The sequence below is a fragment of the Motacilla alba genome, chromosome 6 (assembly GCF_015832195.1).
Source record: "Motacilla alba alba isolate MOTALB_02 chromosome 6, Motacilla_alba_V1.0_pri, whole genome shotgun sequence".
In the NCBI taxonomy this organism is placed as follows: domain Eukaryota; kingdom Metazoa; phylum Chordata; class Aves; order Passeriformes; family Motacillidae; genus Motacilla; species Motacilla alba.
This window is the reverse complement of record NC_052021.1, coordinates 24,264,727-24,291,356: the sequence shown is the minus strand read 5'-3', so window position 1 is coordinate 24,291,356 and position 26,630 is coordinate 24,264,727. Positions and strand designations below refer to the sequence as shown.

The following is a 26,630-nucleotide window of genomic DNA, read 5'->3' as shown; positions in this document are numbered from 1 at the left end:
TTTCAAGGTCATGCAGCATTTCTGTTTTGCTTTTTAAAGACAGTCTGTATAATTTATTAAAACCAATTACATTAAAAAGGAAGCTGTTTTTTGGAAACATTTCAACTCTTGGTGCCAAGAGCTGAGACAAACAAATGGAGCTTAGAGAAAAGACAAAGGTGGTTGCTGAAGCAGCCTCAAAATCGCCCTATGATAAGGCTCAAATCACACCTCAGCTTCACATTTCTCTCAGTAAGGTACCTGAGCATCTGCCTCACTTTCAGAGGCTTTTTGAAGCATGACAAGAAAAAAAATCAATTATTTGGCTTCAAGTCTCTGCACTTTTTTAAGAGCAGTTGGCAATGGCTGTGTTTCTAGGGTTCTAGTCCCAAATGGGTCTGATGCAGAGTACAGAACCACAGCAACACAAACAAGCACTTGGCTAGACCTGAGTGCAGCAAAGGGCCAGTTTTCCTTGTGAAGCTCAGAACAGCCCTAATCTGCTCTATTTAACTGGAGCTGAAACTCTCACAAGGCTCCCACGGTACTTGGGGATTTACTGGGGCATATTAGTGGCACAGCCAGGGACTGTTTTTGCAGGATGTAAGAAAGTGAATAGGGTAAAATGAGCTTCATTGGTCCTTGCATGATTTCTCTAAGCAAATGTTATCAGCAGGTGATCACTTAATGCTTTAAGACTGCCTTGTGTCCCTGAAACTCGGAAAAGCTGATTTAACAGAAAAGGAGATCTGGCCTCTGGTATCCAGCAGAAACTTTTACAAAATGCATACCAAAAGAGACAAATCAGAGCTCCTTATCACAAGAAGAGAATTCCTTTTAAGTACCTTCCAGAAGCTCACACGCAAGTGGCAGTACTTGGTAAAAACCTCCTCATTCCTGTGTTGCTGCAAATTTCTTGTGGGTAATGCCTGGTGCTGCCTACCTCTGTTCTGATTAATGACACTCCAGCAAAATCAGGTTAAAAGGAAATGCTGCCTACAGAAAATAACCCTGGGAACTTGACAGGTATTCCAGAAGTGATCATCTGCTTCTGGTTCATGCTCTTCTTCATTTAAAATGATTCCTCATTAATTGATGGGAATATATGAATCTGGCAAAGCAGTGCACTGCAGGCCTTTGAAAACAAAGTTGAAAAAACTATACAGTAAAAATTAAGGAAAGGTGTTTCTGCTTTGCCGGCATCTGGTATTAACTTAACTCTTCTCACTGAATGGTCATTTAATATCATCTATTTTTAACCTGTAACTGATGCAGTTCCCTGATGTTTGCTTCACACTGCAACTGAAGGTCCCGCATTTGGTTTTCATGTTTCTGATGCTGTGCCAATCTCTCATTCTTCTGCCTCTTTTCTTCTTGAACAGCAAACTAAAATTAAAAATAAGAGATTATTTATATTGTGCCTCTGAATAAAATAGTTTGCATGAGCCAAAGAACTGCATCTAATAGCATGAACACATACTGAGAACAGTTCTAGAAGATTTAAGCAGTAATTTTGTCTATTTTTTTCTTTTAAATTCTTACAAAGGAAGTTCCCTACAGTTTTAATTCCATTTCTCTGTCTGCACTCTGATTTTTCCTTAAAACGCAGCACATTTCACTTCTAGATTCCTGAAATTACCTCCCTGTGAAGCTGTGACACAGCAGTCCAGCTGCAAGCATTGGTTTAGGCTGGTGTTAAACAGCTACAGGAGACCGTATTTTCCACATTTGTCATCCTTCCAGTGCTCACTATATGAAACCATGATTTGTGACTGTGGTGCTTTAGAAAGCAAACCTCTCAACCTCTGCAGAGCATTCCCTTTTAAAGAATGAGTGAATACCTACAGCTTTAGTTCAAAAGCTCACAAAAATCAAGCACCCTTAAAAATGTTTCATAGAATCACAAAACAGTTGAGGTTGGAAGGGACCTGCAAAGATCAACCTCCTTACTCAAAGCAGGGTCACCAGGAGGAGGCTGTGCAGGACTGTGTCCTGTTGGGTTCTGAGCATCTCTACAAGCTCTCTGGACAACCTGCTCCAGTGTTTGACCATCTTCCCCCCAACAAAAATGTTTTCTCATGTTGAAGTTGGATTTTCTGTATTTCAATTGTGGCTGTAGCCTCTCACCCTCTCACTGGGCACCACTGGGAAAAGTCTGGCTCCACTTTCTTTGCTCCCTCGGTTGGGTATTTATACACATGGATAAGACTTTCCTGAGGCTATTCTCCTCCAGGCTGCAGCATCCCAGGTACCCCTGAGGTGGCTCCTCACGTGACCAGACACTTGAGTCTCTCAGCCATCTTCAAGGCTCTTTGCACAACTCACTCCAATAAATCCGTGTCTGACTTGTACTGGGAAGCCCAGGGCTGGACCCAGCACTTCAGAAGAGGCTCAGCAGAGCAGCAGGGAAGGATGATTTCCTCTGACCCCATCCAGTGCATCAGCCCAGTTTGGTACCATCTGAGAACTCATGAGAGCACACTCTATTCCATCCTCACATTTGGCATTTACACTATTAAAACTATTACATAATAATTTATTAATTACCTGCTTAATTTTTTCACGATCTTGGTCTGGAGAGGCAAATGAATTGATTCTTAAACTTTTCTTAAACATGGCCATCCGAGTCTTTGCTTCACTTCGCTGGATTTTAGGCAGTCTGGCTCTTTCCTGAGTTTGCTTGTTCTTTAACTCCTCTATAAGGCGCTGATTATACCTCTGCATTTGTTCTGTTTCCTGAAATTTTAGCCATGTGGAAATATTACACAGTAGCTGTGATGTTATATAGTGTAGATCTCTTTTCATTAATAAGTCTCTGGTGTGAGTCAGTGCCTCCCAGCAGAAACCATTCCCAGCCCCAGGAGTAACAGTGGGGAGGAGGGGCTTCTTGCAGAGAGCTCTGGATCTTGCCCAACCCAAAGAAAATTCTCTAATAAATGTAAATACACATTTATTTTACCAGCACTTACTCAACTCCTGCACTGCCTTTTACAAAGCCTGTTATTCAAAAGGAGAAACTCCTTTTTGTGTAACTGAACTTGTGGGCTAGAGCTGTGGAGGGGCAGTTTGCTTTAAAAAGCTGGGGAAAGCAACAGCCCACATGGGATAAACCAGAGTGGACAGAACAAGCCTTCAGTGGAGGCTGCTCATGCTCTGATCACCAAGAGATCCTCAAACACCTCCCTACTGGTTTACACTTTCAGAAATTGAACTATTTGCTTTTGTGTATTCTATAAAAACCAAAATGCCTTGTGGAAAATAAGGATTTAGCTATAAAGAGACAGTTGTCAGCTACTTGCCCAGAAGCTAATCCAGTTCATTCTGCTCATTTAATTCCAGGATTATTTACTTCTGAACAGATTTGTTTAAACACAAATCAAAATTGGTTTTGGTGGATAAGCAAAATTTGGTATTTTTTATAGTAAAAGACTGATGTTGTGGTTGGTTAGTGGTTTTTTTTTAGAGACTCAAAAGGGAAAATATCATAATTTATACTTCTGTATAGTACTACGGTACTCAAGTAAGATGAGTAAGATTTTTTTTAATTTCAACAGAGCACATAACATCTTCAAAGTACTTGTCTGGGTCTTGTCTGTGCAAACAAACAGCACCAGGAGAGATCCTAAGACTACTTGATTAAAAAAATGGATATTATAATACACAAGAGAAAATGTCAAAGTCAACACTAACTTTTTCATGCCTCTTAAGCAGCTGGTGCCTCTGCATGAAGTACTGATCCTTGAGCTGCTGCTTGAGGAGCTGGTGTTTCTCCTGTAGGTGCCGCTCCTCCAGCTCCCAGAATGCAGCTTCACGAGCTGGAAAAAACAGAAAGGTTGGTTCAGGAATTGCAATCCCATCCCATACTTCCCAATCACCTGGTATGTTCAGAAGTAAAAGTGCATTTTAAAAACAATGCTGTTTCATAGCAAATGTTTTTGTTACAGTTCTAGATTGGTCATGGAGGTTTTTGATTTCATAAAGTGAATAAAGACCATTGTTTCACTAAACACCAGTGCCTGTTTCCAAGGAAGAGCCTGGTGCTGGGTACCTCTCATGAGCTGCTGTTTGTTGTTGAGGCAATCTCGTTCAATAGTGGCCAGTTCTGTCTTCTGCTGCTGAATTATTTTCTTCAGAGATGCATCCAGTTCTTGTTGCTGTTTCTGCACAAACTCCTGCTCCTGGTAAAAACCAATAGAAGTAAATTAAATTAGGTTCTTCTAATCACATTACATGTTAATGAAACTCCCAGACCTCTCAGCATTAGCTATGTATGAAAACAAATACATCTATGAAAGTTTGAGCTAGCATGACTTGGCTATCAAATTATCCATCTTCTGTATTTTCTATGTACAGAGTAGGTAAGAGCATATTCATGTTTAAATAATACCTTCAGAAATAAGACCAAAGGTAACAATCTAGCCAGTCATCTGCAACTCATTCCATCTCTTGTCTCTCCTCAGAACAAGTTGCAGGTTCAGAGCTAGTAAAGACAATACTCAGTCTAAAGTTGATCTCTTTCTGAAAAGGATTAATTATTCCTGTATGTAAGGAAATAAAGGTATGTATGGTTATTCTGCTTTGGGTGATTAGCTAAAGCCTATTTATTTACACAGTTGGGTTTCAGATCTTTCTGGTTCATCTTGTCCTTAGGGCAGGGCTGTTGAGGCTGGGAGTTCTGCAGGACCACTGTGCAGACACCCCATGGTTCTGCAGGGCCATAACCTGCTAACATCTGAGCTGAGCTGGCTCCTCACAACAGGATTTATCATCTGCATCTTCACATTATCCAGGGGTATCACTGTTACATCCCATCATGAAAAGCAGACAGCACTGAGTCCCCCTCCCATGCCCCAAGACCTACTGCTGCCTTTCTTCTTTGCAACTATTAAAAACCACAGCTATGAGCATGCAAGCATGCACACACACACACTCACACCTGCCTTAAAACAAGAAATGAAATCAGATGCTTCTAGCATGATATCAAGGCCAAAAGAAAGGACAATGACAGGGTCTTGTCAGAGCCAAGGTGGGCTGCTCAAGTCGATAACAAATGGAATTACATGTTCATTAAAAGTACTTTTTATTTTGACCAAAAACATCCTCGTTTTCATCTTCACATAAAGTTATTCACAGATGAGGCTTTCATGTCTCTTACTGAGACAAGTAACATAAAACCAGAGGTGAATTAAGCTGACAGCAACAGACCTCAGGGTATAAAAAGAACTGGAAGGTGATGTCTGTAAATTAAGTCAGACACACCTAACCAAATTTATAGAGGGACAAAAAAAACCTGGTTTTTCCCTTTATACCTGAAAAGGTTAAAAAGACTACTACAAGTTGAATATTATGAGGGTGCAGAAACATAATTAACCACATAATTAACAGTGTTTAATCTGCTGGGAGATTTTTGATTTGGAGGGAGTGGGGGAAAGCTGTTCTAGTGTAGAACATGGTCATGGTCAAAAAGTGATTATGTGTGAGCTTTACACACTTAATAATTTAAATATCATTGCTGCTGTCTACAGAGTAACTCTTATGAAGTTTTATACCTGCTAGTGCTGGAAGATAAACTAGGCAACCTCAGGAAATACACTGGCCTTTCCACTTCTCACATCTACTCAAGTATCACACAAAATAAATGTCACCGACTTTACTAAAGAATGTGTTGGATGGTTTAAAGGCAGACAGTGCAGGGCAGCCAACCTTTTTCAAAGTACCACTTGGTTATGTCCAGTATCTTAAAAGAAACTCAAACATCTTTAAAATACATGGTTTCACTGCACACACAGAATACAAGTCACACAATGTTTCTCACATGTGCTGAACAAATATCCTGTTGCATGTGTGAACCCTCAGTGTCTTGCTCAGACTGAGTAACTACTGTCTTTTGGAACTTTGGACAATGGATAGTGCACAATTACCTAAATTGGTGCTAACCAGTTTGGAGACAGCAGTGACATTGATCAGCACATATGAGCAGAAGGAGAAGAGAAAACACACATCTGGAAAATTAGGAAGATAAACTTGCACTGTGTTGCATTTTAAGACTTACATCCTGCATTTGTGCGTTGAAAAGCGTACATGAAGACAACTGAAAAGACTGAATCATAACCTGAGCAACACCCTGTGGGACACAATGTAATTCTGTGTCATAATATAGTGAAACTTATTTCTATTCTTAAAGAAGGGAAGAAATGAGATCTGCTGTACGTTAGTAAGAAACATTTGAAATGTCAAGGCTAATCACACAAGTAGATGCTGATGGAAGTCCTAGATATTCTAAAACTGAGCAGCTGCACCTTGTTTTGGCATTTGTCATTCCAAGTAAGGATATTTTACATTTAAAATCTTCTTTCACCTCTCTTCAACAAATTGAAAGCGGCAAAGGAAATTAACCATGTCTCTACAAACACTAGGAAAAATTAATTTTTGTTTCCTTTAAAAAGTTTAAAGACAAACATCTTTGGTATGGGGAAAGTGCTGCAACTCAATCACCTTCTATCCTGGGAAATCCCCTCTTAAATTAAACACATAATGGAATAAAGTTGCTATTATTTTCTACTAGGTCACTCACATAAACATTTAATCTTTAAATTACTCAATCCAAACCTGCTCTGCTGTGGTTCAAATTCACTCTGTACAAGCTGCTACTGGCCATCACAAAGCCAGTATTTTTCTGAAATACTAGCCCTCTTTCCAGGTGGCTCATAGAAAAGCAGCAAGTCTGAAGGCATGAAATCACAGATGATGTTTTGTAAAGTTTCTATACACCTACACTTTGACATTTAAATAACATTTTACCTAATCTCTTCTGCTCCTATAAACAAGATGTCTCATGCTTACATATTAGATACATTTTCCTCCTCTGCACTTGTGTATTCAAAACTTCCTCCTGACTAAAACCTTTAAAATTTGAAGGACCCATGGAGTACTTACCACTCGTAAAAGCACTGTAAATAAACCTGATGCAAAAAATACCATTCTTTTTCAGTAGAGCACACAAAATCCTACACTTGACAGTACAAACCTGGCAACCGCTGCTCCTACATTTCTACCCAGTTAAATCTAAGATGTGACATGGGAGTACTTGAAGAAAGAGCGCAGTTTGTAGGGTTAGTTTGAGTTAAGTTCCATATTCACTCAACAACAACAAGAAGTGAAATCATCAAGCTGTGTGAATACTGCTGCCTTTTGTATTTTAGTAGCTTGAAGCTGCCGTTGTTACCTGAGCATGCTGGCTTTGTGCAAGCTCCTCTTTCTTGCGTTTCATGAGCTCTTTTCTCAGCTCTTTTGGTGCTTTCTCCACTTCACATAAAACCTACAGTGTATATAAGCATGCAGAAGGTGGCGAAAAGAACACTTTGTCTCCACAGCAAGCACTACTGTGAACACAGGGACATGCAGGTCAAGCACTAGAGGTAGTGGGAAGCATGCATTACTTCAGTGGCAGGGATGTTAGTTTAGTGAAAGAGCTTAATGAAAAGAGGAAGAACAATAGGTGCGTTATGCATGCCAGCAGTGCAGAGAGGAGGGACATGCCAGCGCTTTTTGCATGCAAATGCTGCCCAGTGCCCTCAGAAATGGCAGTGCCTCGCTTGTGTTTCCATGCAGCTGCCAGAAGAGTCAATAGTTAAGAAAACCACCACCTGCAAAAGTGGTATTTTCTTGAATCGCTATGGCAAAAGGACTACAGAGTATGTTACTTCACATAAAGCTGGGAAAAATGGTTGGAAGCTTAAAATAACTTCCATTGAAACCCAGCTATTTCTGACACAGTCTCTAACCTGAATTTACAAGATGCCATTATTAGTGTCTCTGACCATAAATGACATCTACACAGCTTATGTCTTCAAAATAATCATACAAGCAAACAAAACATTATTTGGTTGTGTTTGGTTCTGAAGAATTTAAAGCAAAACCCACCAATAAATAAGAGTGTCTTCAAGAAACTTTTTGTGACACGTATGCTGGGATGGAACGTGTTTCAGTACACGGTGAATTAGACAAGATTAGCAGAAAGATTCTAAATATAACCTGGCTAAATCAACTGACTATTAATCTGTTAATTTGCTGATGAGTTTTGTTTTTCAGAATTACAAAAATGTAGCATTGTACACTCCAATATAACATGGATAGTTTTAGAGCAGCAGCTGCATTTTCCTTCAAACTGTAAATTGCCTTTTTAAGCTTTTAACACAAAACTATGCACCCAGAGACAAATGCCTGTTTGTTTAATAGTGGAAGCATCATCAGAAAACAGAGTCCAAATCACCACATGCTATTCCTGTGTCCATGAAAGAACTGCTTTTAGCTCAGAGCAATATGTAAAATTCTCCCAATTTCCCACGTAGGACCCAATCACCAGTGAACAGAGAGAGACTCAAAATGCAAGAGGTACCGCAAAAGAAGAAAAATTGTTATTTACATACGGGCATACAGTTCAAACTGAATACAACTTATATTTCAATGCACATATGTGCTACAGGATCATTCTATGCAAAAGCATCAACATTTTCTAAAGAAACCTGCATCTAGTAACTATCAGAGCAAACACTAGAGCCATTTTTATACAAATGGGCACTATGCAATTGAACCAAAAATGAAATAAAACAGCTTTTAAGATACAAAATCCATATGGAAACATATCACCTTTTCTTAGTCCAATTCAAGTAAATTAACTGCACCAGTTGCCAGTGTCAGCCTTTTTGCCCTAACTGTATGACATTTATGAAATTAACAGTAAAAGATTTTAGGTTATCCAGACTTCTCTCTCCTGGCTTTCCTTTTTGAGCTAACAAACCAAATTCATATCATTGCTGTCACTTCATATAAAGAAATTCTAAACAATTACAGCACATATTCAATAAAAAAATCTAACTAATTAACAAAAACAAAACAAAACTGAAATTATTGTCTTTGAAATTCTAATTTGTTAAGTATTTACTAAGTACCTATAGCTGGGTTTTTTCATAATCTTTATGAAAATACTTTTTATTGATTTAGTATTTGAGAGAAAATATTTTATTAAGTATTCTGTGAAAAATAAAATCTTCTAACTTGATGATGTTTTCTAGATTAAATCAATTCATCAAGCTTCCTGTCAGCTGTTTGTATTTCACTTTAGGCAGTTAAACAAGAGACACAATTCTGACTGGTAGTGACACTTCCAAACCTCAGCACAGCACAGGTTTGACAAGGCTTCTGGGAGACCTAATCTCAACTGTTTGCTATGCCTATACTCCTTATTTTCAATATTAGCATCATCTCTTACCTCTTTTTTTTTGTTTTTCAGCACATTCTGGAATTTGGACAACTCCTTCTCCTGCTCAGCCTTGATGCGCTTTGCTTCATCCCGTAAGCGATTTGTGTGCTCCTGCTCCAGGCGCTCAATCGTCTGCTTCTGCTGCTTTTCCAGGTTCTCTATCTCCTGATCATACTGTCGCTTTTTACTCTGTAAAAATTATTTGGCACCTTTTTTAAGAAAGCTAAGTCCTGTTAAGTGAAGTGCTGTAGCACAGCAAGGAATGACCATGATGGACTGTTGTGGCAGCGAGCCCCAGCACAAGCTGGGCATCCCACAATGGAAAATATTTCCTTTTATTTAAGAATGAAGGCTAAGCTAGAGCCATCATGGCAGGAAACACCTGATTGCTCTTAGCACTATTCTGCCTACTCCATCAAGATGTCATATTTTAAGAGCACCAAAATGCAGAAACTCACTGTCATTTCCTGTTCAAAACGTCTGTACATCTGCTCTCGCTGCTGCAGAAGCTTATTGCTGAGCTGCTGTTGGGCTCTCTGCTCCTCTTTCTGAAGAAGTCTCAGCTCTCTGAGCTCTTGACGTCTAATAAGGACAAAGAACACTTAATACTGATGGGAAAACAAAAGAAGTGGAAAATGACAAGAGACAAAAAGAATCATTGACAACTCGGGCCCAGTAAAACTAATTTTGAACGATTGTCTTAATAAGAAACACTTTACATTCACTTCTACTAAAAAAAGTCAATTAATCCCCAAATATGACTGAAATAAGATAATTAGCCCCCTTGTTTTATTCAATGAAAAAAAAAATATCAGCTGCTAACCTCTTGAAAACTTTACTTTTAGGAACACTTACCGTAGAAATCGCATTTCTTCACTTTTTGAATCATTTTCAGTAACTATTTTTGATGTGGTTACACTCACTTCTACTCCATCAACGACAAACTTCCGAGTTTTCTTTAACGTTTTCTTCTGCCTTCTAGTTTCCTAAATTAAGCATTAGTAAGTTGTTACGTATCTATTTAGGTTATACTCCTTTTCCCCTTTTTTCCTAATATTTAATTATATAAAATATTTCTGGGAATGTCTTCTATACAGTAATCAAGAGCCCTTCTCACTTACCAGGTGCCTCACTAATCAAGTGAGAATTTGAAAAATTCCAATAAACTGAAACTTTCTAGTAAGGAAAGGAAAACTGCAATTACTGATTATCCAAAGTACCAGAAGAAAAAAAAAATTAAGCCAGAAACTCTGAAGAGAACTGATGCAGTTTTATTTTCAAGAGCTGAAGACAGCTACATTTACTGTTTGCTTTTGATCGTGATTTCCCCAGCCACCAACAGGTATTTAATTCTGATAGGATAACAATTTACTCACCTACTTCCTCCAGCTTTGGACATACACAAGTGAGTTTATTTTTTTATTGATATATATTAGCCAATAATCATATCATGATCTTCTGACAACTAGAGAAGTCTCAGTTGTCAGAGCTGCTTTTGTTTCATTGCAAGAAGAAAGGGACCCCAGCTAAACCTGCACCATCTCAATTGTGTCAGGGCAACTGCAAACACCTGCATGTTTATCACAGGTACGCCAATTTATGATTCTTTTGTTGGGTTGTCTTTCTAGGTTTGTTTTTCCTCCACTCAAGCCCACGTTACACAGTTACTACCCATGGCTATATTCATTTTAGTACAAAGACTACAATTAAATAGTCTGAAATTTGCTTCCTCTGAGTACGCTCATTCATAGTGACATAACTGCATGGACACTGTACAACCATAGGAAAACACTGACTGGAATAAAAAAATCCAGCAGAATGTCTACCTGGGGTGTCCCAAACAGAGATAGAATATGGAAGTGACAGGAATTCAGTACAAGATTAGATATTCAAGAGATTTTTCCCATTGAACAAGAATTAGCTGGTCTTCTTGAGTATCAGCTCTGACCTACAGCCACTCACAAATCTTCATGTTTAGTATTATTACACTTCCTTTTATGGGTTACTATTATGCAATACAGTAAGAAACTAATTAGCATAACTGCACATAATCCAGACGTTGTATGGTGCAGTTTAGAATACTTTGATTTCTACAAAGCTTTGTATATATGTGTCATACTGGTTTTTCCTTCAATATTTTTCTTTGTAGCAAAGGTAACACCTGGAGATAATTTCAGGGTTACACTCACATGAGATTTTATATTAAAAAATCGATGCTTGCACTTACCTGTAAAGATATTGATCCTGTCTCTTTGTTTTTACTAAGGAAGCTAGAAATGGACAAGTTCAAATCAATGCTGCTGTTATCAGCTGTAGAACCAGTGCCTGAATCCGCATCATTTTCCTTCAAATTCTCTGATTCCAGTTGCTGTAAAGTCTCAGTATTGCCTTGATTATCTGTTTTGACCTTCTCATTTTCTTCAGTGCTAATACTAATACTGGGGACTGGAGTGACTTCAGAGTCATCAGCTTGTTCACTGACAGTGTCTTGAAGCTTATTCTTCATGATTTCATCTGAGGTAACTCCTGGATGTTCTTTGTCTACCTGGATGTTGGTTTCCTGTATATTCTCAGGTCCGCGTTCTCCTGAATTTTGGTCCATACCAGTCAGTTCATCCACCAGTTTATCAGGAATATCCTCAGGTTTAGTCTGTAATGCCTTCTGGTCTACGATATCTTTTCCAGAGTCTTTGATCTTTGTTTCCTCTGTGCTGTTTATATTACTGATACCCTCATTTTCACTTTCTGCCAGTTTCCTGTCTACTTCGATCACTGTATCTTGGCTTTCTGATAGAGTTTCTTCAGAGCTGATTATATCATGGACCTGCTTAGCCTGACTTTCCACTGGCTTATCCTCCAGCTCAGGTATTTTATCCCCATCACTGATGGGTGTTTCAGCAATAGCACCTATCTCCTTAATGTTGTCAATTCCATGCTTTATTAGTTCCTTTTCTTCATCAGACACTTTAACTGTAGCATTAGGCAGAGTTTCTGTAGTGGCATCTATTACTGCCTCTTTCTGAGCTTCACCTTTATCTTCCTTTTCCTCTGTATCTGTATTTTCTGCAGGGACCTTTTCTTCCTCACCATCCAAGAGATCCATTCTCTTCTCCTCTTCTTTTTCACCAGTTTCCGTAGAAATGCCTTCTTCAGTTTCTACCCTATCTTCAGTTACAGGTACTGCTTTCAGTTTCTCATCTTCTAGCTGTTCATCTGCCATGGAATTTTCTTTCTCTATTTTTAAGTTAGGGTCATTCTTGATTTCCACATCAAGTTCTTTACCTTCTTTCTGAGGTTCTGTATCCTCATGCATTTTTTCCAGGCTTTCTCTATTCTTTTCTGCTGGCATCATTTTGCTTTGCTCATCTTCACCAGTTGGCAAAGAACCGTTCTGCACTTTCACATCGCTAACAGGAGTATCGTGTATGTTATCAACTGTTTTCCTAAATTTAATGTCCTCAGATTCATCTCCAGTTGTTTTGTCCTCAATGGCATTACTTTCTGTTTTCTCAGAGAGAGATTCCAGGACAGAAGCATTCTGTGAAAGTTTATCCTCTTCAGAGCTGGCAATACTAAGGTCAGAGGATGCACGTTTCTCTGCAGGTAATTGCTAAAAAATTAAAGCAAGAAAAACATTCAATCATTTTGTAACTTGATCAAAGCACAGTTTTATGGAATAATATGTCAACAGAGATCAATATTATATTCACATGCAGTTATTTGAGTTTGATAACCTCAGAGTCCTTTCCTTGGACTATCGCAGAACGAGCGCATGAACTGCAGACAGGCTCTGAACAGAAAGTTACACTCTGATCAAGGGAAAGGGATTATGGTCATCAGCTACTCTTCAAGGGTCTTTTTGTTTTCACATTCCTTTTTTTTAAAATCAGTTCAGCTCCTCAACAGTCTCAGCTACAGCTGGATTTGAAAGACTTTACTTTGTGCCAGCTGGGCAAGGAAGAAACTGTAGCTTTAGTTAGTGTGGCACTGATAAAATGCAGTATTAAGTCCTTCTTCTGCTTCACTTAGTGTTCTTGGCTAAAAATGCCTGACAACTTTTCATCTGGTTTTAATCATGTTGAAACCCCATTAAAATGGTGAAAACCTCCAGCAGATCTGATTAAGTGGCAGCACAGAACTAGAACAGAAACAGTTACCTCACTGTAGAAACTGCCGCTGCCAGAATATGAATAAATGTTATCAGATTCCATAGAGACATCCAAAAGAATATAGTAATGAAGCATCATTTTTAACCACAATTGCCCTTTCACTCTTCAAAGTGATTGTGATATCTGTCTGTCTGTATCTACTGCTAGAACCCTGTAATTTGCAGATCAGGCTTTTGATTTGCCATAGGGAACATCCTAGGTTAGTTGTTGCAGCAAGCACAGGTTTGATTGTGCATTTTCTACCTTAAGGATTTCCCAAGCTTATAAAGAACAATTCCTTTTAAGTCAAAATTGCATTTAAAATATTTCTTCGTGTAATTGTTCAAGAAGTTTAGTGTTGATCTCCCAGGAGTGTTTAAAACAACCCCAAGGAAATAACGTGAAGGGCTCTACCTCACACTTTCCTGCAATGCTGCTTGTGAGATACTTTACAGAGTCCCAGGGTGGGCTTCACTCCAGCCCTCCTGGATGGATGGCTCAGCAGGTCACCCACGGGAGGGGAGCTGCTGGGGATCATGTTTGGAGCCCATGGGGTGGACTGGGAAGGCAGTAAGAAGGCCAGGGGCCGTGAGGAACGTGCAGATGGGTGAGGGGGAAATGGAGGAACGTGCTCGAGCACTTGGCTCCTGCAGCAGTGCAGGAACAGCAGCTCTGGGAGGCACAGGGAGCACACAGCCTGGGCACTCTGCAACCTGCACCCCTCCCTGGACATCACAGTTTTCACTCTGAGCAACCACACTCACGCTCTAAGATTCTTAAAGCATCTTTAGAACTACATTCATTATAAAATATGTGATTTTTCCTTTTCTTTGATAGCCACACTGTAAAATCACAAACTTAGTTTACAACATAATAGTCAAATACTTTTCTTAATATTTTAAACACTTATGGAATACAAACACACATATGGAATACAAACACACACACGTTTGCCCAGCCATTATTCCTAGAAGATTTGATGTCAAAGTTGGGCTAATACAACTGAAATGGAATTCTCCATGGGAAATTTGCCACACCATATTAAAAAAAAGTAATTTTGAACTGACCAGAGAATTTTCTGTTTCTTCTTCTTCATCCTCATCTTTACCATCTTCAACTTCTTCTGTAACTTCTGCCTTAGCTTCTGCAATCAATTCTCTTATTGGTTTATTTGAAGTAACAGTAACAAATGGATGCTTGTGAAAACAAAAAAAATAAGCACAATATTAAGTGGTGGCTTCACAGTATACAGTGGGAAAATCATAATCTAAAAGAAATACAACTTCAGAGAAGTGTTACTTTGCTTGCCTCACATTTGAAGATTCACAATTAACATAACTGTTCCAATGTGGTTTTTTCTGCAGAAGTCTTAAAATCAAAACATTTGTATTCAAATATACTATGTAAGTAGTCTAACAAACTTGTTAAAAAGAGAAATGATTCATTTATACTGACCTTTTTCATAATCCAAAGAATAGAAGTAGAAAGATTTCTAAAAAGGTTATTTTTCTTGGAATTAGGTTTCATTTCAGTTCCACAGTTAAATGACTTCTTAACAAGCTTTATCTAGAAAATATACTTTCTAGAAAACAATATGCTTTGTCTTTACAACAACTTTTCCTAACATGAACTAGAATTCTACCTTTTTCTTTAGGAACAAGCAGGTACCTGTTCCTCTCCTAGAGTCTGAATCTTCTTTCTCTGCTTGGCCCTGCTACTTAAATCTATTCAGCATATGACAGATGGATTGTGGATAAAGCAAATGGGTGCTGACGTTAAACACAATCAAATGTACCTGGTCACATCTATTCCTGTTCAGCTGTTCTGCACTGACAGCATTACAGAGGAGGGCTGAGCACTAAAGCTTTTAAAACACCTGTCAGCAACTGGCCACAGACCTAAACAACTCCTTCATCGATTGTAAGTATCAAAGTATAGTTACTTACACAAAGTAATTAGTTATATTACAGCAAAATATGTTCAACTAATCACCTGATCTGTGCTTAATACCATCTGACCACATTTTACCAAATAAGGATCAATTTTAAAAAGAGATTGTGGACAAATACCTTATTTGAAAATATTTAAGTAGTTATTATAATAGCACTCTTCTTTAAAAAAATACCAAATATGCTTGCCTTTAAACAACAGTTCTGAACAATTAACTCTTCCTACCTGTAGAAGTTGACTTGCACTCCACCTTGCATCTACATTCTTTTCCAAACATTTCTTCAGAAAATCTTTAAAATCTGATGACCTACACAACAAGCAAACAGGCAGTGGTTGTTCTTCTGTCTTAACATCAGACTAGCATATAAACTGAAATACTCTTTAGGTTCACATGAATCTACACTGCAACTCCAAGTCCTGCTATTGACTCAGGAAAACACAGAGGGAATACAGGAATGCCAAGACCAAAACAGAACAAAGACAATCTTTAAAAGGTTTGTCCATTATGAGAAGAATTTCCTTTTTGCTCTGGACTATTAATACACTTCATCTGCTATATCAGTAACTAAATAATGTGAAGATATTAAATTGACCAAATAGATAATGGCTTTTAAAAATACTTTCTTAGTATAAAATGCTTTAGTTTCCTTTCACCCTATCTTTGTTAGATGGCCTTCAGATCTGTTACTACATTTGTAAAAAAGCTATATCACATACATTTTAAGGCAAAGCCTGTAAAATACTTCTGTATAAAAGCTTCTATACAGAACTATGACCAAAAAAAGTTTAAATTATGTCAGAAAACATATATATGTATACACACATGTACAAACATATATTGGGGTTGTATGGACCTGCCTTAATGCATAAAGCTACTGCACAAAGTTCAACAGGGCTGTGCTCATCACATTTAGCAAACAAATGACTTGGAGTGCCTTACACTGGGGTGGGAAAGCTGTCAATAAAACACAAACCATTTGGAAGGCTGTGCCAATGTCGGCGGATCAGACTTTGCAATTTTCAGCAGCACTCGCATGGGATTCAGTTCATGATGAGGTGGCTCTATTTGAGCCATTTCTATTAAAGTAATGCCAAGAGACCAGATATCAGCCTTGTAATCATATGGTCTGTCTTTGGACGTCTCACACATTACTACTTCTGGAGCCATCCTGCAAAGCAAGCAACAAAGTTCCAGATGAGAAAATGCTTTTTGATCTGTTCTGAGAACAGTTCTAAACATGGACATTCACTGAAGCACTGCTAGAAGCACATTCCACCATCAGTATAATTACACAGATTCTTATTTTGTAATATCAACTTAAAAGTAACATTAAGATACTAGTTCATACAAAAAAGTCAACAGAAGAGTGCACTTACCAATATGGTGTACCAATAAAGGAGTCTCTTCTTTGTATTGTTCTGGTGTTTTTAGCTGATACTCCAAAATCCGCTTAAAGCAAACAGTAAAATACTATTAATAGGGTGGTGGAAAACATACTATTTTTTTTTTTACTTTACAATTGTCTTTTAAAATGGTGTATGTTCCAGAGCAAACCTTCTTCAGTATTAAAAATTCAAAGTGAGGTAAAAATATTTGTGTTCTGATAGCTGAGTGCCAAGGTTTTATAGCATTTATAATGAAAGATCTTGAATAAAACATATTTTACATTTCTTAAAAAAAACCCAAACCATTATGCTGCTGTTGGGCTGTATGGGACAGAAGCAAAATACGTATTCACTGCAAGAAAAAGTGCATTTAATTATTTTAATTAGAAATTAATTTCTTTAGCCTATGAAGTCTGTATTCATCAAACATGGCACCAACTGTCTCATTAATTAAACAAATCATTCAATTTTTAATTTCAGAACTCAAATTTTCACAAAGTTACATTTCCTCTTCATCTTACAGGTTTCTTTCCACATGATTTTTGACTTTATAATAAATACCTGAAAGCTTGTATATGTACTTTTCATGAAATATCTACCCAAAAAAACAACTTTACCTCTTTGCAATTAGTTATCTATAAAGCAGTACATCTCTCACTTAAAAAAAGACATTTAAATAAGTGTTATATGCTTATAAGAGACATAATTTTGTTAATGAAGATCTAGAGATTAGAGCAAAGGGACAAAGAGCCATATGTTGCCATCTTTAATCTGTACAAAATCACTTGATGGGCTCAATACTTGAGAAGTCTAATTTTGCTCTGTGAAAAAAAATCAGGACTAAAATCTATTGGTTCAAAGGAAAAAAACTGAAATTTTGAGGGACTACAGGTGTTGAAATAATAAAACTCATATCTATATAAAAAATAGAATGCAATAAAAGAAATTTACTTGCCATTCATACATCTGTAAAACAAGGAATTACCCATTTCTTTGTATAACAGAACCCAAATCCAAGTAGTTTATAAGGAGTAAAATGTTCCTTCAAAGGATGCTGTACACTTTTCATAATTACATCAAGTCTTTTTGTAGAAATCCTAATTAGCAAACCTGAACACATCACCAAATGCACGTGTGGAAGAAATCTCCTGTGGTCTAAACTGTTAAGTAGTCTCTTGACAGCCTGCAAGGTGCTGTGTACCAGCTAAGCCTGACAAAATCTTAAAATAGTTCCAAGTCTGTATGAGGAGAAGCCAGGTCATGTGAGGAGATGAACTGAAACAAATTACTCCCTCTGACCATGAGACTCCTGCTATGATCTGTGGTTTTTTTTACAGCAGTGCCAAGAAACTAAGACAGTGGTTCTATTACATTTACACATCAGTGACCCCAAGTGCATCACTACACGTTCAGGCACCAAAGAAAAGCTACAAGTAAAGTAGCTTTAAAGCAGTAAAGTTACAAGTACTCTGCAGGCTAGAAGAAAGCCAGATGCAAGGATTGTGTGTGCAAGGAATAATCTTGTACTAAAGGGATCCATGGAAAAGCACACTCACACTGAACTGATCAATACAGCAAAGCAGGCTCTTAAATATTCTCAGTTTCTAATAGAGAAGGTGCTGCACAGTACCTTGCTGAGATATGATCAATACAAGTTAGGCAGGAGATACATTCCTGAATTTGGACATATCTTGTTACATTTAAAAGGAAAGTCTGTATCAAGGCTGCAAATTTAGAGCCCCAGTTCCCTGTGGCAATATTCTGATTTTCCTTACCTCTGCCCTCTGTGCATCCAAGGAAATACACACTGATCACACTGATCCCATGCAGAGGGAAGGGTTTGAAACCTGAGAGTGGGCAGGGATGTCATGGAACTATGCCATGGGTAGAGCCACTGTAAAGGCTGGCAGCTTATACACATTTTCCCCTGAAACAAAGTGGATCCAGATAATTCCTGCCCTTTCCTGGCTGAATGAAAGGATGCTATTCACCACCAGCAGCCCTTTGTCAGTTCTGCATGGAGGAATCCTCATCAGACTAAAAATGTGGATGACTGCCTAAACTTAGATTTTAAAAAAACCTAGAAATCAACAATAGTAAGCTGTATTTTGTTCCAGACTGTTCTGTCTTAATTTCAGTGCAACAAACAATTGAAAAAGGAATGGAAAAACTAAGCTGGGTGATTGAGATTATTACATCTCTCCCAAAGCAAGAGACGAGTACAAGGTACTGCTTTTTGGTGATGGTGAGGAATGTTCCTATCAAACTAACCACTTCAAAGGGAAGTTCTGATGTTATCACAGTGAAGGTAAGTATAATCAGGAACTTTATACTAAGAAACAGCAAGATCTATGATGACTTTTTGTGCTGATTTTGAATTATAAAAGATTTATGAAAGGTATGGTCAGGATATTTGCTCAAGTTTTTTGGGCTTTTTTAGGGTTTTTTTCCCTTGATAGTACCAAACCACTTGCTTCTGAAAAACCTCTCATTGTTAGATTGGCATTTCAGAAGGTAAATATTGAACCCTGACGAACTGCAGCTTAAGGAAAATACAGTTAAAAGACCATGCCGAGTTCCAGGAAAGAGTTTTATTTGCAATATGCTTACCTAATTTAATGTCTCCATCTAATGTGAAAAGAATATTGCCAGCTTTTAGATCTCTGTGGATGATCTTATTCTCATGCAAGTAGTTCAGTGCTTCCAGTGTCTGCCTGCACACCACTTTGATCTGTGGCTCTGTTAACGGCCTTTCAAGCTCTACAAGAGAGACAGAAATAATCACAACATTTTTGCATTTTACGTTACATGTTCATAGCAAACCCTATAGGAATATATGGGGAAACTAATTAATCTGACAGATTCTAAGCATCACATGTCAGAAAAAAATTCTATCTTAGAATATTTGCTCCTTCCAGTAAAGATTTTATTCCTTGAACCCAACCCCCTTCTCATTATGAATTATGTATTCCTGCCTATCTAAACTGTGAAAAAAACTACATCATTTAGAGACTGGTTCTTTTGTGTGGTACATGGAGATGCTAAAAACCAGATCTTTTACATAAATATTTGCATATCAAAACAATATACATATGAAATAAGTCTTACAGGATATATTATCACTTTAAGGTATTATTATTATTATTAGTTGAAATAACTTATTTACCCAACATTACTGCATCTACTGCTCCTCCTGCACAAAATTCAATCAGGATCTGTATATAAATAAATAAAAGAATACAGAGATTAGAAATTAAATAGTTCCACTGAACTGAATAATTGATTAAGGGAGCATTATTGGGAGATCAGAGTTTCATATTATTTGGCCTCAACAAGTTATTTTACTAACCTGCAAAATATTGGTACTGTTACCCAGCTAAAAGTAGGGCTGTGCTGCTCAACAAATTATTTGAAAAATGCCTCGAGACCCTCAGACAAAAGTTTTAATCCAACTATAAAATAGCATAATAAAACTTATAAAACATAATGACACAGTCAGCTTAAACCTACTCCTTGTAATGTGATTTACATAATCCCTGCAAACTCATTTCTCGGTTATTAAGCTCTACTCCTATATTATAATCTCTCTGACTGAAAAGTCCAAGAGCTAAATGATTTTCCAGTAGCTGATGTTATCTCCTATGTTGTTTCAGATAAGATGAAAATACAGAAAAAATGCTCTGAAAAGCTACATAAAATTACTAAATTCAGACATTTACATTAATTTTCCTTTATTTTCATTCATGTTTACAATACTTCAAGGCCTTTATCCCAGAATGTAATAATACCAGAAAAAGTCCATCCCCAGTTCTGAGTTTCCTTTTGAAACGAAAATATACTGCAATTATTTTTGAGCACAAACTATGCTGCTATGAAGGACAGAAAGAATATATACAAAGGAGAAAGAGGAGAGACAAAGAGAATGAGGAGAGCAAAAAAGAGGAAATCTCATCCAAGATTGTTACCCCACTCTTCCTTATGTGTTTTTTTTCTTTAATTTGAACTTTAAATATTGAGAGCTAAGAAGTATTTCTTGACTTCAACAGTCAAAATGCTTGGAAATTATATCTTCTTTCTTTCTTTTTCTGTAAAGTAATTCTAAAATCAGTGTATAATTGCCAATAAAAGAGGAAACCTCAAAGTATACCTTGTACCACAACACTTTGTATATACACCACTTATGTCATATATACTTCAAATTATTATTGCAATTAATCCCCACAACAGTGGTACCCACAAATACATTATATAATGCAATTCTTTGTAAATCCTGTAAACATTATTACATTTACATGCTTATGTGTGCCAAGTAGGTAAGTGTGGGAAATTGCACATAAAGAATTTATTTCTCTAAAATTTGTAGTTTGGTCTGACAAAGGTCTCTTTGCTAGAGAAATCACGTTTCTAATCTTGGAAAGCAAACATGTATTTAATGTCCAACTATCATTCTTCTCTTTTTTGCCCTCAGTAAATTCTGTGTATTTACCACATCATTAGCCTTGTGGCTCACAAGCCCCTGCATTTCACTGTGACTATGCAGCTCCAATTTTTCTTTTCAAAGTGTTTACTTCTATCTTTATACTGCCAGTGAAGCCTACCCACTCAGTTTCATATTGTGCCTCTATGCCTACTTGCTTCCATGCTGACCTTTATGCATAGAAATTTTTCCACTATTCCACTGTTTTATATAATAATTTACTCTGCACTGAGATCACCAAGTTTTGAGCTTAACAAAACAAATGTGCATCAGGAAACATGGTATTACACTTCCACCATTTGTTCAAAGAGTAAAGCTTATTTGTAAGACTCCCAGGAAATCATCTTATATTTGTTTTAGGGAACTTTTTGAAGTATAAGCTCTTTAAAAAAAACCTCAACTCATATATTCTTTGTACCATTCCAAAAGCAGCTATAAATATTGCACTGGATTACCTACAAGTGCAAACTGTTTTGTCACAGCTAAAGCTATCCAAGCAAACACCCAGGATCAAGCACAGCAGGGACGTGTAGTCCCACGTACGCGCTCTGCACGTCAAGGTACAAATACCCAGGGTTTAAGTAAATTAATTACTGTTCAAGTCCTGGTAAACTGCCCTTACTTGGAGTGCCAATAAACTTGCTGGCATCTAAAGTATGTACTTCACAGGCTAACCTTTTCAGCACTTTATTTATTTTTCAGGTGTGGATTCTGAATCTCACTTAAAGTCATGCTAATGTAATTGAAATCTGAGTCCTGCTGTTAACAAATAAGCACCAGCTGAGAACTCTCTCAATACACAAAATGAACTGTTAATTTCCACATTTTAGATTCCAACCTCTGACCAAATGATTCAGGGTAGCACAATTCTGCAGTGACAATTTCTTAAGTCATACTCACAATTTACAAATTAGTTTTGAAACTCAGTAGTTATCCCAACAGTGACAACCCAGATGAAATCTGACAAATAATATTTTGATAAAGAAAAAAGTGTAATTTCAATAACCTTTTGAAATAAGAAAAAACATTTAGAAAAGGAAAAATACCTACCCACAGATTGTTTTCATAGTAGAAAGCATCTAGGAGCTTGACAATATTAGCATGATCACAGGATGCTAAAATATCAATCTCCACCATGTAATCTTCAAGTTCTTCTTCTGATTTAGTATCTATCACCTTTGCAGCAGCCAGAACTTTCGTTTCTTTGTTCTGAGCCTGCAAAAGAAAAGTCACAGCAAACATATACATGAACAGATACAGAAAACTGGCACCAGCAAAAAAACCCAGAAATAAAGCAACTCTCTCTCTTGACACTTCTGTACAATTTTCCTGCCTCCAGTTTCCTGCTCTACAAAAAGCAAACCCCAGCATATTAAAAAGGAGATAAAATCTAGTATGAAAAAGGGGTTAATAAGGCCTTTTCTCAAGGCCAAGAAACAATGAAAGACAAGAATGTAAAAATACTTAATTCTCATCACATCCTTTAAACCATCATCAATAGCTCAGGACAATTGCTGCCTTACTAAGATGAAGTTTTGTGCTGCTCCTCAAACACCATCTATTAACACGTGGCAAGGAGTACAAGGAGCCTGTACCCTCTGTTTCTGCCCTTCTGATTCTCCCCACGTTGTGGCAGCACCGCTGCTCCCAAAGCCAGGCAGAGAACCAGATCCTCCCCAGGAACCAGCTGAAGCTCCTCTTCAGCCAGGGGCTGTGTGCGAGCTCCCAGCTTCAAGAGCTGCCAAGCCATCATTCCTCTGTCTGGGCATTTTGCTCCCTGAGCTTCAGCAGCCTGGGAGGACTCCCAGGTGGGAGCATGGAAGGTGGGGCACTGCAAATGCTGCCAGCTCTCCTGCATTGCTCCTCACCCACACACCAGGGACCTGCTGCTGCTGCTGCAGTGATAGGGACACGTGCAGAACAACTAAAACAAGCAAAGGGAAAACAGGACTTTGGGTACCCAAGGAAAAGAAAGGGCATTTCTGCTGTGCATTTAAATATTCTTTGGCTTTTTTCAAACATAAGAAACTACAGACAAGTCGGGTGACTTACTTAAATAACAAAACATTTCAGACAATAGGAAATAATATTTATTAAAAGAACACTGCTGAAACCTAATCACAAAAAAAAATATATACACTCTCTAATAATTCTCTTTTAAGTTATGTTTGAAGGAATGCTCAATTCCAAGCTGCAGCAAGCTTTAAACAAGTGTATTTTTCTCAAGTCATCATAAAACCACTATTTTGTCAAGTAGTGACATTTCCAGTGGTTACCTCTGAATAAAGCAAGTTCAGGACTGAAGTCTACTTCACCCATTGAACGTGAAGACCATGAAGCAAAGTCCTACATTTACTCCACTGAATTTCTGACATTCAAATGAAATCAAATGCAAGGAGGGACACAGGCTCTCTCTAAAGCAGCAACAGACAAGAACCTACAAGGGAAATTCCAACTTCTGATGTGAAGCATCACAAGGTGGTTCATCCTGTCTCTGCTGGTGTGGATTGTGCATGGCCCCAGACCTATTTGGGATGATCCCAGCACAGAACACAGCAAAAATCCCCAAAACCTGAACTTTATCACCTAATGACTTTATACCAATATCAGACAAAAGCTGGTATTAGACAGCAAGTAAGAATTCTTAAGAATAATTCTGAAGGTCTAAATATTATTACTTGCACAGCTATAAATAATTCTCTCAATGTGGCAAAAGATAATAAAATATTTAAAGATAAACATTTATATTAACATTCAGTAAAACAGCAGTAACAGCAAAACACACTTATAAAGCCTAGTCCCAGCTGATTCATCTCATGTTGAGGGTAAAGGTTTTCCATTACATTTCTTTTTATCTCAATATTCTTTCCAAAATAAAAAACAACCAAATCTTCCCAACCTCAATATTTGCCCTCCCATGTTTAACAACAAAGATAAGTAATCTGTATAACATCATTTGAAAACCAACTACTGAGAAGGTTTCCAACACACATTCTAATAATAAAAAGGAAAAGGTCTGCTTAGTAACACAAACAACATTTGTTTTGGTTTCATGCTTTGTAGCAAGAATGAAAGACCAACCTTCCTATTCTAGAGCTGCACTGTAAATTAAACACAAAAAGTGAAACAGATGTCTGACCACAACAGAATTGGACTTGGTGGCTTTACTTGTGCAGAAAAATGGTTTTTAAAGCACCTTTCTAAAGAACTCACATTTTAGCTGTAAATGTACTTTTTTGAAGCATGCATGGCCACACACTTCACTGCACCCTAATGGATACTCAAAAAAATAAAGCTGAAAGTAATTTTTACATAAATTTGCTTACAAACTATATAATGGCAATAGTATTCTGTTTAAATAAAACCATCTACATCAGGTAACAGATGTTACTGCTTCCAGATTCAGTTTCACCTTTGAGCAAGAAAGGCATTGCTAAGTTAGTGTGAATGATTACATGCTCAGGAGTTTGCTGCATTTACAGCATACATTGTTTTTTTTCTACTGACAGAACACTTTGTATTTTGATTTTTCCCAGATCCTTTTGCTTAAAGTAACTAGAAATATGCTTTGAATATGCTTCTATGATTTCCTCCTTGTGGCAGCTCTATTAAAATATCTCATTACAGACCATGAATTATTATAGAGACAGTGTGATTATCTTTATGAGCATCTTAACAATTATAAACAAAACAAATGTTTGCCTTTGTTCCGACTTAAAATAGTAAAATTTTGGAGATCTAGCTCCAGACTTTTTTTCCAGCTCATAAAAGAAAAAAGCTTTAGAATTAGCATATTTCCACTGGCTATTTCTGAGGACTGATGAAACATTTTAAGTATACATCTAGTTACACCTGAAAAAATTTTATCTTTTAAAGTTCTTTTTGAATAAAGCTTTAGTTGTCTCCACCCCAGAATGCACTCTATGAAAAATACCCATCTATTTGACTTACTATAAGCAACGTGCTCTTTTGAACTGTGTAGAAAAGGATTTTACTGTTCATCCACAAGATTTATGAATCACTGTACTGTACAGTGAAAAAAACCCTCTTTGGATTAGGAGGAACAAAAAGCACTTGCAACTTCATGTGGGCATGTTTGTTTTTCCTAAACTTTGGCTGAAGTCTTTCTTCTTCCACAAAACGTTCTCCAAAGGTCAGAGCCAGAGCAAAAATGATTGTGTAGAATGAGTCCTGATTTCCACATGGAAATTCTGCATTTGGGTACACCAACATTTAAAGTCAACCAGCCATTTATGTTACAGGACGTATTTTGAAAAGGCAGAACTCCTGAGTAGCTGTAGGCCAGCAGTTTCTTCCTGTATTTTAGCTCTCAACTACTAATTCAATTTATTCCAAATGCTCTGCTTAAATACATTTGATTCTGCATCTAGGATTAAGTGACTTAAACCTCAATCCTATGCTATGAAATCCAAGCTGGCATTTTCAACGGTTATGTGCAGACAAGGAAGAATGGGGTAGAAGGATTCATTAACAAAATTTGATCTTTTCAAAAGATGCATACATAATAGATGAAAATCAAATTGGAATAACTCATTCCCTCAAGACATGACTAATGCAAGATGACATGGATATTATTAACTGTTACATGCAACAACACGCAAATATTGTAATCCTTTCAGAAAACTCCTATTTGGATTATGTATTGAAGGTTACTACAGCAAACATTTTAACTTAAGGAGAGAGAATGCACAAGGAACTAACCAGCTGTACATTATATCATGGCTCTTGCAAGGGATAGCACAGTCCCATAAGCTGTCAATGCACAGAAAAACACACTTAATTCTAAGTTAAATACTTTGAAAAAGATGGATTGCAGGCTTGTATAGAATAAATCAGCTTAAAAATTACAACTGGCAAATGAATATGTCTGGACCCACATCCCTTACACTGGAATGGCAATGTACATCTAATGCTTAAAAGCGTTGCAGAAATCTGGAAACGTCTCAAGAAAGAAGAATAACCATTCCACATAAAACCAGGGCCTACAAGAATGTGAAATTAGTGACTCCTCCCTAACAATGCTGTACTTTTGCATGGTATCATATAACTAAATGTAAGTTCTAGAGCAGAAGCTTTGTGAAGAGACTGACAGCAGAATATTAAACGGTAGTTTACTGTCCGGGCACTAGGCCAAGAAGTTGCATATTCCCAACCCTGGACAGCAGGGAGAGCAGAGCTACTGCTCCAGAGTAATAGGATTACAGCTCAGAGATAACACATAGCCTTTCATCTTCTGATGACCAATATGAAGTTTCAGCCTTGCTTGTGAGGAGCTGTTTCAGTTTCGGATCACCAGCAAACGCTTCCTTCCCAGCTGTGCATCTCCTCTGCAATGCAGCTTCAAAAATGAAACAATATTTACAACTGACAAAAAGTTAAGTACATCCTTCACCTCTTGTTCAGCCAG

General features: G+C 37.5%; 1 protein-coding gene across 3 annotated transcripts in view; it reads right to left on the bottom strand.

Annotated features, from left to right (window-relative positions):
- Positions 1-26,630, bottom strand: part of SLK (STE20 like kinase) — a 48,968-nt gene that overhangs the window by 5,982 nt on the left and 16,356 nt on the right. The window contains exons 2-17 of one of the 3 annotated variants that reach the window (XM_038139983.1): positions 22,253-22,417; positions 19,892-19,940; positions 19,336-19,485; positions 16,717-16,789; positions 16,314-16,508; positions 15,565-15,646; positions 14,457-14,585; positions 11,469-12,851; positions 10,097-10,227; positions 9,700-9,823; positions 9,251-9,430; positions 7,205-7,297; positions 4,028-4,157; positions 3,670-3,794; positions 2,527-2,715; positions 1,240-1,365 (exon numbers count right to left, since the gene is read on the bottom strand). In XM_038139983.1, the coding sequence (XP_037995911.1) occupies positions 1,240-1,365; positions 2,527-2,715; positions 3,670-3,794; positions 4,028-4,157; positions 7,205-7,297; positions 9,251-9,430; positions 9,700-9,823; positions 10,097-10,227; positions 11,469-12,851; positions 14,457-14,585; positions 15,565-15,646; positions 16,314-16,508; positions 16,717-16,789; positions 19,336-19,485; positions 19,892-19,940; positions 22,253-22,417 (3,324 nt within the window). Of the gene's footprint in view, positions 1-1,239; positions 1,366-2,526; positions 2,716-3,669; positions 3,795-4,027; positions 4,158-6,031; positions 6,104-7,204; positions 7,298-9,250; positions 9,431-9,699; positions 9,824-10,096; positions 10,228-11,468; positions 12,852-14,456; positions 14,586-15,564; positions 15,647-16,313; positions 16,509-16,716; positions 16,790-19,335; positions 19,486-19,891; positions 19,941-22,252; positions 22,418-26,630 lie in introns of all 3 variants that reach the window. The other 2 variants (XM_038139984.1, XM_038139985.1) reach the window with 2 other exon arrangements.